Here is a 12,189-nt window from a genome sequence, read left to right on the forward strand (position 1 = left end):
GGAACAGAGTGATGTGTTGAAGATCTCAATGCAAAAAGGCTACCTCTCCACCCAAAGAAAAATTGGGAGTAAAGCATTTGAGGGTTTGAGAAGCCTCTGTCTGCTTTGTCAGAGCACAGTGCTGCAGATAAGCCAGCTGCATTTCTTTGGTAGGAACAGAACACTTGTGTAACCCATCCCCTGTGGCCCCTCCAGAAGCTGGATTAATGGTTTGAAACAGCTACTCCAGAGCTGTCACCTGGGCTTGGGGAGCATCAGAACAAATACCACTTATTAGTGACTAAGTGACATGGATTCTGATTTGGATGCAACTTGAATTAACATTTACTCCACATTATAAATTACTACCTTTTCCCACTTCCCTCATAGATGCAGGAGGCATGTTAAACCTCCCACTAACAAGAATTAAATCTTGCTGGTTCCTCAGACTCTTTCTCTCCCAAAATCTGCTTCTCCACTTCATGAGGGGGACTACAAAAGGACTGGAGCCATAGGCAGCACTGTCTGCAGGCATCTCTCCTCTCAAATGCTGACAAAAATGAGGCTCCAATATTTATAAATGGACCTAGGAATTAATTTTTTTTTCCTAGCCAAAGGACCAAATGCCAAGAGATAAGAAACAAGTTCATTTCAGAGTATTTCTACCCTACTTGGCTTCTGCTGGGAATACAGGATGCCTGAGCATAACATGCCACCCATCCCTGTGCCATGGCAGTGACTCAATGGGGACAGCTTTACTAGAGGTCATAAAAGGAAGAAATGCCTGCACAGATTGGTGATGGGCTCATGCCACAGCCATGTAGGTGCAAAGCAGTTTTCCTGAGTGGATTTTTACTTCTGAGCTCAGAAATCTGTGCTCTCCTCCTGCTGCTCCCCAAAACCTCAGCTCGGGTTGGACTGGCTGTTTTCTCACCAACTCTCTCTGGGATGGGCACTCCAGGTCCACGGTATCACCCTGCTCATGACCTGGGGCAGGTGCAAATGCATTTGATGGGGGACACCACAGCCTGTGTGCTAAACCTGAGGTTGGGCTCCACTGTTCAAAGCATAGTCAGTCATCAGAAATGCACTGAGAGGCAGTGACTGCCTTCTACGCAACCAGAGGATTCAAAGAGTATAAATAAAACCCTTGACAGCAGTGGTGAGTTTCCCTCATGGGTTCAAGCCAAGAAACTCCCAAGCAAGGACAGAGACAATAATCTGCAGCAAAATCACAGCTCCCTACACTCTGCTTTTTTGGTTTGTGCTTTAGCTAAAACCTGCATCCTCCCCCCAGAGAGTGACAGGCACAGGGATCACAGAGCCTTTCAGGGACAGACACTGTGCCCAGGAACAGAGAGTGAGGAACAAAACCAGCAACCAGCCACCAATTCAACTGCCCTGAGAACCAATCTGCTCCCAAGGCATCACACAAGCTCTTCTGGCTTCCAAGTCTACGTGTGCTGGTGGGCAGATGCTCAGTGCTGAGCTAAACACCTGGTCTTTTCTAAGAAAACCCCATTTTTAGGGGAGAGAGAGCGTGGTCTGCTGGAAGCTCCCAGCATTGTTTGTGTTTCAGAGGGCTGTTTGTTAGGGGCAGCCTTGGGCATAGCCCTGCCATGCAAGCTTGTGGTGGGCTGGGAAATCCTCCCAAGCCTCTTGGCCTGACAAAACCACCTCAAAATGTTATGTCACTGGCACAGCGCTTGCTACAATTCAGATTTAGCATCACAACTGCTGGAATTTATGGAAAAAAAAGAAAAAGAAAAAGCCAACAGACCACCTCACACAGCCATGTCAGACTCCATCCCATCCCTGAAGCAAAGAACTTGCTTGGCCTCAGCCTACCCTTTGTTTTCTTTCGTAGCTATAAAAAGGACTTTTAAATTACTTTTAAAAACTTCAGCAAGTCCCAAACTAGCTATGATGTGCTTCCCAGCACCAGATATCCTCCACAGGGACAGAGGCAAGCAGGTGCAACAGAAGATACGTAACTGGCTTTCCTGTGGAGCAGCAGAGCTCTAGCCCTCCTGCTGGAAAGGAAATTTTAGCAGAGGCAAGTCCTTCTCTTGCAGCAACTGCTACACCAGTAACTTACAACCTCTCTTTATAGCACTGATGCCCTGCTTGCTTTTAAATATACTCCTTTTGGGTGGGATGATGCTTTCAAAGCAATGTGGTCTTCTGGAGAACTCCCAGGCGGTAGTGCTCCTAATTATTTCACAGTTGAGTTTAATTTTTCCCCCTGTCCACCTTCAAATACTTTTTTTGTGCTTGTTCACCCATCTTTCAACTCATGCATCAGCAGGGAGAGCTCCACACACCCCCCAATCCAGCACTGTCAGGGTGGAACAGGCCCTTCCCATTGCATCCCAGCAGGGATCTCCAGGGCAATTCCAAACCCAGAGTATTGCCTGCCTCATCTTCAGCAGTGGCAAAATCACTAGCCAGGCTACAGGAAAATTAACATAAACATCCTCTATCCGCCTAACAACACAATCGCCTCAAACAGTCAGAAACTTGCAACCAAAGCTTACTGCCCCACTCTGAAATATGCAGGGCAAGATAAACAGCAGTGGAAAAAACACCACTTCCCTGGAGAAAACATAAAACGTATCTATTTTTTCCAAGTTTACACTTGTTTGGAATTTTTGTCCAAGGTTTTCAGCTACGGAAATATTTTAGTTGCTTGCAAGCAGGCAAATTTTAAAGAACAGCCTTTGCCCTGATCCAACTGAGGGAATTATGTCCGAGGGCTAATCCAGGCAATTATGTTCAAGGTAAATTATTTGACCTTGGACTGATGAGGTTTTAAAACCATTTCAGCAAACACAGCTAAATAACTTGTCTACCTTTGTTTAAGCAAAGCTGACTGGCTACAGCTTTCCCAGTGAAGGTCTTGTTTTCCCAGTGGGAGAAAAATCCATATATAAAACAGCTTTAGGAGTCTTTAATACAGCTTTTCTCTAATAAGTAACAGCCTGAAACACAATCTTTCCTTTCACCTGTGACGCCCCAGGGGATTACACCAAATACTTCATCTTTAAAAGAAGGGAAGGATGCCTAGGCAGGGAACGATGGCACACATAGGAAAAATCCAACCTATGACCACACCAAAAAAGCCTCAGGGGATTCAAGCCATTGCTGGTTTACTCTTTCCTGGGGAAATACATCGGTGTGCAAGAGATGTGCATAGTTACATCAAAATAACACCTCTGCTCATTTCTGTGGGACGCAGGCAGCAGACAAACCTGCAGGGAGACAGCCTTGGACTCCAACGCTGGAAACCCAGTTCTGATGAGGACAATGCAGTTTTTGCTCTTAACTGTGGATGCCTCTAAACCTCTCCTTCCTCATTCCCATAAGAAAGGGAGCACAGCTCCTCCAGAAACACGACAGATTCCCTGCACACTCCAGCCCCGTTTTGAGTCAGCTTTCACCCTGCCACCACACGGAGGGGCACAAGGGAGGGAAGGCTCCTACCTGAGCAGAGGACTCCCTTGTACCTGGCGCAGGAGAAGTCGTCGCACTCGCAGAAGGGCCCGTAGATGTTGCCGAACTCGCTCTCGTAGCACTGGCACTGGTTGCAGCTGCACTCCCCCCTGCCGCTGCACAGGGGCTTGCCCTCGGCCTCACGGCACAGCGCGTGGTGCAGCTCGCCGCCGGCGCCCTCCTCGCACTCGCAGCGGGCCCCCAGGTAGCCGGGGTCGCAGTCGCAGAGCCCGCAGGCGTAGGTCCCGTTGCCGCTGCATTTGCCGCTGGCCGGCGCGGCCCGGCCGGTGCAGCCGCACTGGCAGCTGTAGGTCACGGCCACCTCCAGCGTGTCCCGGAAGCCGGCCGGCTTGATGGTGAAGCTGTGGGAAGCGTCCTCGGCAGGGCAGCTCCGCGCCTCCACAGCCACCTCGAAGGAAACCTGGGGGGAGATGTAAGGTGACAGGCACGGCCCCAAAGCAGCTCCCAATGGTGCTCCCCGGCAGGGAAGGGCAAATGTGCTGGGGAAAATCCATGGAGCGATTCCACGGACCGGGGCCCAGCTCAGCGCGTCAGAGCTTCACTCCCAGGTGTGGGAAAAAAACCCCAAACAATTGCACATCCAGCAAGGGCACCTGCAGCTCAGTGCACCAACATCTGCCGGTCCCATGAGGGCTGGGCATCCAAAGCGTTTTAAAACTCTCTGTTGTCAGCCATTCACAGCAATTTTCCCCATCAGGCACAACTGGTTTCTGTGAAGTGGGAAGGAATCTGCCTATTCCCATGAAACAAACAGGGCAAGACTCTAGCAAATCACCCGGTTTTCATGCTATTAAAAATAGAAAACTCTCTCAAAACAAGCACTATCAAAGATCTAACCAGCACAGCAAAGAACCCAAGGTGCCTATAAGATCATGGATTTAGAAGGTTTTATGGGACTCCTGATTTGCATGTGGAAATGTGCGTCAGCCCCACAGTCCCAAGCTTTTGGCATGCTGCTCACAGGCCATTTGAATGGATGCTTCTATCAAGCCTGGCTTCAGAAGGGTTCCACACATCACTGAATGGTTATACTTCACACCCCTACTCGTTTTATGTTGCTGCAATCCAGTGTCAGGGATTTTCTCCTTGAGAAAACCAAGACCATACTTTGGTTGCTTGCTTAGCCCCCGATTTAATCCTGCTCTTTGTTAGGGCTGGTCAGCGCTGCCCAGAGCTGCCAGTTAGCAAGGAGGATTAACCTTATTCCAAGGAAATGAGACCCTTTCCCAGGCCTCAGGAAGGAATGCTTTCTCTCTGGGGACATTTGGGGGTCACCTCAAGCTCTCACTGACTTCACTGTCCCACAGGTCAAGGGGTGATGTGCAGATGAAGACACAGCAGCCTCCCCTGGCAGGAGAGCTGCACCCCCAGGAAACCCCCCTTGACCCCCTCCCATTCCCAAGGCCTGAAGCAATTAGGATAGAAGCTCAAATTACAGAGGAGGAGATCAGAAAGCAAGCTAAGGGGATCAGGGTAATCCTGCTCCCTTTCACCCACTGACACCCACAGCCCCGGGACTAAGCCCTGGAAGATTAGGGCCCAGTGCCAGCATCATCCTCTTTGTGGAAACTTCCCTAGCAGGAGTCAAATCTCCTGAAAGCAATGGGACAGAAAGCAGCTGAAAAGAGGGTGTGGAGGTACATGACCTCACAATCCTCTGGTATCTCTGCCTGTGCAGGTACCTTGACACTCAGAGTGCCCCTAAAATGGAGTGGTGCCAGTGCCAGCTCCCTGCTGCACTCACTGCCAGACCCTTTATGGCACAAACTGCAGCAGCTGGAGCCATTCCCCTGCTCCTGCCAAAGCTGGGAGCCCAGGATCAACCACCAGACTGACTCTGCTTCCTTGGGGGTTCAAGTTTTGCCATAGGAACAAGGAGCTACAGGGATTGCTTTTACCCACCTATCCAAGACCAAGTAAATTCAGTTTAAAAAGCAAGGCCACCTCCCTGTTTAACACCTCACATGATCCTTATTTGGTGGGGTAAAACTCCAGCTACTGTTGACTCTTTCAAACTATTTTTATATGCCACAGCACTGAGAGCTCTGGTATGTTTGCAGAGTCACTCTTCTCAAATAAGGCAATCGGGCTGCTAATGAGCCCACACCCATGGCCTCAGACAGCAAAACTCAAGAAAGGCAGGAGATTCCCCACCAACCTGAGCCCTCTTGCCCTAGCCCTGCAGCCCAGCAACTCATTTATCTGCATCAACACTCAATTTAAACATGCAAAGCTTAGCTTCACCGCTTTTTCAAAAGCACAGAATGGATTATGCCATGTTAACATTTATTTCAGCCTGTCCTGCCATCCAATAACCTAGGAACTGAACACAGGAGAGGAGGGTTGCTGCCTATGGAATTTCACAGGTGAGGGTGTGATGTGAATATCTGTGAATAAGGGAAAAAAAGCCCATTTTTGACTATTGCATCCTGCTGCCTGATCAGGACCTTTAGCTCATTACTGTAGAGAGGATGCTTGTATTCCCTCTTTCCTCACAGCTCACCTTGGACTGACCTGCACCACCCAGAACTACTTCTAGTAGGGCCACTCTCTGTGGGTTTCTATATCATCATGAGGAAAACAGAAGAAAATGAGCAAAACTGTGTTTTATTGCCCAGGACCCCTCATCAAAGGAGGGAAGCAGGTGAAAGAGCCTCTCCAGAGATCAGATTAAAAGGCAGACTCACCGTATCTCCAATTTTGAGGTCCCCACACTTCCTGAGCCCGGGATAGGACAACCCATCCTGGCACGTGGCAGTGAAGGTCAAGCCAATGTCCTCAGGGCTGTCCCAGACTGTGAGCTCCACCTTGGACCGAATACTCTGGAAACACAATGGGAAAGCAAACCATCAAGCTCCCAAAGACAGAAAGGTTTCTTCTGCTTTAGTCTCTTCTCTCAATGTTTCCAGAGGGTGGGTAGGACATCCATGCACCTATATGAAAAAAAATCACCCCTGCACACACACTGACATTTGAGTTTGACTCAACCAGCCCAGAAGAGTTCTGATGATCACAACTAGGTTCACAAGGAGCTGCCTACCACCCCTGCAGGGTGTCATGGACACTGCAGCCAGCACTGGAAACATACGTGTGCACAAGACAAAGAAAAAAACCTTGACCAGAAACAGAATATCTCTGAATTGAAGGTCAGAGCTTTCTGTGCACATCTGCACCTTCTCCTCCACATAAACCAGCTCCTGAGCAAAGTGCAAAGCCTGATTCTCCACTGGCAGCTGTCCTACGATGTCTGTTGTGCAGCACAGAGAAGATGTGAAACTGCACTAACTCTGTCCTGCTTTCTTCATTTCACCCAGCTGGTCAGAAAAATGTATTCTCCCTCTTAGAAGAAAAAGCTGAACAAAAAGCACCCTTTCATAAGTGTCAGCTGGAAACAGCACCATGGGAAAAAAATTAATGAAAAATCTCTCTCTTTGAAACAACTTTTCAAAGTAAAGAGCATTTTCCATCTGTGAGGTTTTGGTGTGCTTCTACCCCTTTCTTCTGCTTCTCAACTCTGCCCTGTTGCATACACAGACTTTTTAAGTCACAACAAAATGAAGTTTATAAATATTAATTTGGAATGACATTGTTTTGTTTAATTCTTTCAACGGCTGGAACTGATTTTTCATACCAGTGGTGTCCAAAAACGACAAAGTTTTTCAAAATGGAGCTTTTTGTACAAATATGCTTATTATCCAAAGCCAGCTTCCAGCTCCATCCCTCTTTCCCTTGTACCCAGCCCTCACCAAAGAGGCCAGATTAAGGACAAGTGATAATTCAGACCTCTTTCCAGTACATGTGATAACAAAAGCAGGGTCCACATGCCACCAAAGACTCAGTGCTTCTGAGAAATGGACAGGAAATAAATGAGTTTTGGCCGGGTGAATCCAAACAGTCCTTGAGGAAAGAAAGGAATAATTCCCATCTCTCTACTGTAACAGAGAAGCCGTTCATGGGTAGCAACTGGGACCATAGGGAGCATCCATGGCCTGTGGGCTGAACACTGAGTGTGCCAATTGCCAGTTCATCTATGGATGCTGCTCTGCCCAAACCATCCTGCAGAAATTATCTGCTTCACTGATATGCTCCCCTGTCTTCTTTCCCAGAGCATCCCATCAGTAGCATGGGAGAAAACAGGACACCAGGCCAGGCCTCAGTATGGCCTTGCACAGGCTCATCCTATGTTCCTACACAAATCCTCTTATCAGCCCTGTATAGTCCTGCTGTTACCCTAAATGCAGTGCCATTATTATCAGCCCCTTGGCACTGTACACACAGTGTCTTCTGACAACACCACAGCCACCACAGAGGGCAACTGGTGGTTACAACAAGAAACACTCCCAGAACCTGCCTGGATTTGGTTTAGGAAAGTGCTTCTTAAACCAGCATCTCATTTGCTCTCATCAATCCAAACCCAGCCCTGTGTCTGGGCACAGCTTCCCATGAGCTTTTCCATCTCCCAGGCATCTTGAGATCTGGGGGAAGGGCAGGGAGAAAGCAGTCACCGTTCTCTTTTGCTTCACACCTGGTGGGATGAGGGAGAGGGGACAGCATGCTGGGCAGATGAAAAGGCAGATGGAAACTGAAGAGATGGGGAAAAAAGATCTTGAGCGTAATGTAAGCCCTGAGCAAGTCTGGTGTGTGCATCAGTGAGGGGAAGCAGATGAGAGAGGATCAGAAATGGAGAAAACACTGAAGGGGAGGGACTGAGCCCAGGCCCAGAACATCAGCCACTGCCACCCCGCAGGAGAAGACAGTCCCTGTTTGCAGATGAAGGATTTCTCCAGGCTCAGCCTTTCCTTTGCACAGAGAGTAAAAAAAGGTTCACTCCCATTTGGGAAACAGAATTTTAGTCATCTCCTTCAGTGAGAATTTCCTCCGTCATTTCAGAAAAAAAACAAAGCTACCGAGAGGAGACGGGCTGGGTGGGTGCCAGGTTTCCGGTGGCCCCGGGCTGACTGTGGCACAGGCAGGAGCTGCCAGCTCCCCACAGCATTCCTGGGGGTCCCACCCACACCCACCACCCAGCTGAACAGGCAGGAAACTAACCCCAGTCTCAGCAGTCAGGCAACCCACAGAGCTCATTCCACAGGGCACCTTGGTCAAGCACCCAAGTAGCTTCCAGCCAGCTGTGCTGAAAGGCTCACAAGCAAAAAGAGGAAGCAGTGGTGCAGCTACAGGATTCCCAATGGTTTTCATCGGCTTCAGCAGTATTGATCTGCAAAGGCTTGAGGGGTGGTGAAATGGAGGCATGGATGCATCTTATAGCTGTAAAAACAAGGCAAAGGGAGGTTTCCACCTAATGGCACTGAGGCCACAGGCAAAGTCAACATGGAATAAATATTAATTTCTTTCTCCCCAGCCAAGCATCTCAGCCACAAGACTATCCTGCCTCAAGGGGACAAACTGGGACAACTGGGCTTTTGATTAGCAGTATCTCCTGGGCCTCATTAGCAGCATTAACCATTCATTGCCTTCCTCAGAGGGTGAAACTGCTTCTAATTGATCTGCTCCCCTGATCTCCATGGAGATGGACAACATCAGGTCAGCAGTACAACTCCAGGTCCCTTGCTGTCCTCGTCACTGTGCCAGGGCAGGCTGCATAGGCAGGGCTCCTTTGGGAGCATGGTGATACTCATGGGGTGTTGAAAACCAACATGGGCTGCACGGAGAGCAAGGCAAGAATGAAACCTTACCTGGACCCAGTCGTATCCTTGACAGGCCTCTAAAAGGAAGAATCTATTTTATCTACTGGTAGGGTGCTCTGAGAGAGATCTGTTTTAGATGGGGGCTGTGTTTGGGGGACATCAGGTGAAATTTCTGCTGTCCCACAGGCTCTCTTGGGTATTCATGCTTCTTGTCCTCTGCACACACCTTGTTTCCCTCCCCAGGGTGGACATCCCAGCTCCAGCAGTGTGGAGAGGACAGAGGAGAGAGGCAGCCAAGCAGGGTGGAGCTCACTGGGGGGAGCTGAGCTGGCCAAGCTTTTAGCCCTTTTCACTTCAGCAGCTGTGGTATTAAAATGCACTTACGTTGTAGGCTTTGACAATCAGCTCGATGATATTCTTGGAATCTTTGTGCAAAATCTCCACTGTTGTTCCAGGGATCAAAGTCGTAAAGTTCTTAAAAAAAAAAATAGAAGAAAAATTAAAATGTTGAGGTGCAGAGTGGAAAGCAGAGGATGAGGAGGGATTGATCCCATGCCAGGACACAGGCCACACACACTGCCCCATCACCCAGTGGAGTACATGGTATGTTTTGGCTCTGGTTAATGTGGAGCTTTCAAAAGTAAAGCACTGCTAATGAAGCATGTCAAATATTAAACAAAGCTCATGGCCATGGGTCAGGAACAAACATACCTGGCTCTGCTGCTGGGGGAGCAAGACCCAGCTGCTGTGCACTCGGGAAAGCTGGCACTGCAGGGAGGGAGGGGCGGCTGTCCCAACTTCCCTCCCAACCCTGGGCATCCCCAGGAGAGGGGGTGGAGAACAAGCTCAGCCCTCCCACTCCCCATGGATGAACAGCAGCATCCCCACCATAGCAACACGGCTGCTTGTTGTTCCTGCTTGAGCCTCGAGGGCCTCAGCAGAGGTTTCCAAAAGCAACCCCGCCTGAAACACCATCCCTGCATCCACAGAGCAGCAAAACCCCGCAGGGCAGCTCTACACACAGGCTGGTCCTTGTGCCTTGGGTAAACTTTCCTTTTGAAGGGGAGAGCAGGAATGGCAGGAGAGTTCAAATTGTGTGTGGCACGTCAGGGCCCTGGACTCCGTGATGGAAAAACACAGCTGGGCAGAAACGCTGTGCATGATTAGGTAATGGGATTAAGTCACTGCAGAATGGGCCGAGCAGGTTTCTGCTCTCTGGCACGCTGCACGCTGGCAGCCATCCGAACATCCAGATTAACATGGAGTCTATTTTTGCTCTTCACATGCTCACTTACACACATATATCTGTTTGCTCTAAGAAGCTTTAGTGCTTTCTGCTGAAAGGACCAGCAGGGCTGAGCCTTGCCTGCCTGCACCGGGCAGCCTGTGGCCACATGCATGCACCCTTACCACTGCACACACGTGTTTGCTACTGCACACACATGTTTGCAGCTGCCTCCACTCCCCAGGGTCTCAAGAGGCATTTCACTCTCCCCCCAGCTCAGGCAACTCAGCAGCACTTACCTTGTAGAGGATGTAATGACTTTTTGTAACAGCAAAAATCAGGTGGATGTTGTTTTCAGCAAGTTTCTCCCCAAGAAGTGCCAGGGAAGGATAATCCTAGGGGGAAAAAATAGGCAGAAAGACTGGTGGGTAAAACAGAAAAAAAAGACTAATTTCATTGCTCTTCTCTTCCCAAGAGCAAAATTCATTCCAGACACATGGTGCGTTTTGTTGTGGGATGAAGTCCTTGATGTACCAGTACAATCCCAATGGAAATAGTAGAAATCTGTTAAATATTTCTACAGCACTGCTCACTAAAATGCATGACTGACAACACCACTAGCCACAGCAATACCAAAAGCACAGGGTTATTTCTTTCCCTTTTCTATTTTGCCATCAGCAGATGCACATGTGCTAAATGCCTGCTACCTCAAGGGGTGCGAGGCAGGAAGATCTACAACTACAGAAAGTCGAAATATATCAAGTTTTTTTCTTCCAAAGCAGAAACATCCATTGCCTGTTCTTTCTGCATACTGGGACCACAAAGAGATTACAATAAACTCTAATTCTGCAGATTTCCCAGGCAGAGAGGATGGCAGGGAGACACTGCTCTAGCAACAAAAGAACGAAGCAGGGCTCAGTTTCTAGAGACCAGCTTGAGTTCAAAACTCCCACCTGCTTCTGAAGTGCTGTCCATGGAAAAAAACATCTCATTTTCTTGAAGACTGGAGGGCTGATTGAGAGCCTCTGAGATTCAAACATGGAAACACCAAGGCAGCATCCCCATGCCAGCTCCCCAGCATACTCTACATAAGGGAGCCAGTTTGGGGACTGTGCTCCCTTCCATATACATTCAGTGGTAGGATTATACAGGGGGTTCCACTGTAGAGCCCAGCTTCTCACCTTAACACAGGCACCCAGTTTTCCTTCCCCTCACAGGGTAACATTCAGGAACAAAAACCATAATTAGTGCATGTGATCTGTTGAATAAAGCACCATTCTGCAGAAGGATGGGATAATGAAGTGGCAGGCACATGCTCATTCATCCCAGAAGTTTCCTCCACTGAGTTCAATTTTTAAAAAGGGCTAGTTTGCCTGTTTATTACTATGACTTATGATAGTGTTGTGCTCCAAGGGTATGAATAAAAGGAGCATTCTGTTGTACTTGCTAGTGTAGTCACATCAAGGTAGATACACCCTCCTCAGGAAAAGTCCTCTCAGACTCCACCCTCCTCAGACATATTTTAGAAAAGGGATGACATATTCTGTTTCCTCTACACTTTGCAGGCAAAATATAATGCTTTTCAGGACACCAAGTTACTTTTCCATCCCTTGCAATAAGCTTTGAAGGAACTCATTAAGTCACCAACTCATTTTTGACCATCACGGAAGCATTCCCTATGGGGGAATGCCCAAAGGAAGAGCAAATTTTATTTGCAAATTGCAGAAGCTGGGTTAAACCAGGCACTGCATTTGCCAAAAGCTGCTGGAGTAGGGGCTGGCTGGTCTCCAGAGAGGTCCTCCAGCCCTCGAGGTCTCTAAGGGC

General features: G+C 48.7%; 1 protein-coding gene across 1 annotated transcript in view; it reads right to left on the reverse strand.

Annotated features, from left to right (window-relative positions):
* Positions 1-12,189, reverse strand: part of ITGB5 (integrin subunit beta 5) — a 57,864-nt gene that overhangs the window by 19,708 nt on the left and 25,967 nt on the right. Inside the window, exons 7-10 of the mRNA XM_041405265.1 lie at positions 10,665-10,760; positions 9,525-9,614; positions 6,180-6,314; positions 3,463-3,892 (exon numbers count right to left, since the gene is read on the reverse strand). Coding sequence (XP_041261199.1) covers positions 3,463-3,892; positions 6,180-6,314; positions 9,525-9,614; positions 10,665-10,760 — 751 coding nt within the window. The remainder of the gene's footprint in view (positions 1-3,462; positions 3,893-6,179; positions 6,315-9,524; positions 9,615-10,664; positions 10,761-12,189) is intronic.

Source organism: Onychostruthus taczanowskii, unplaced genomic scaffold (assembly GCF_017590055.1).
Source record: "Onychostruthus taczanowskii isolate IOZ18803 unplaced genomic scaffold, ASM1759005v1 scaffold10, whole genome shotgun sequence".
Classification (NCBI taxonomy): Eukaryota; Metazoa; Chordata; class Aves; order Passeriformes; family Passeridae; genus Onychostruthus; species Onychostruthus taczanowskii.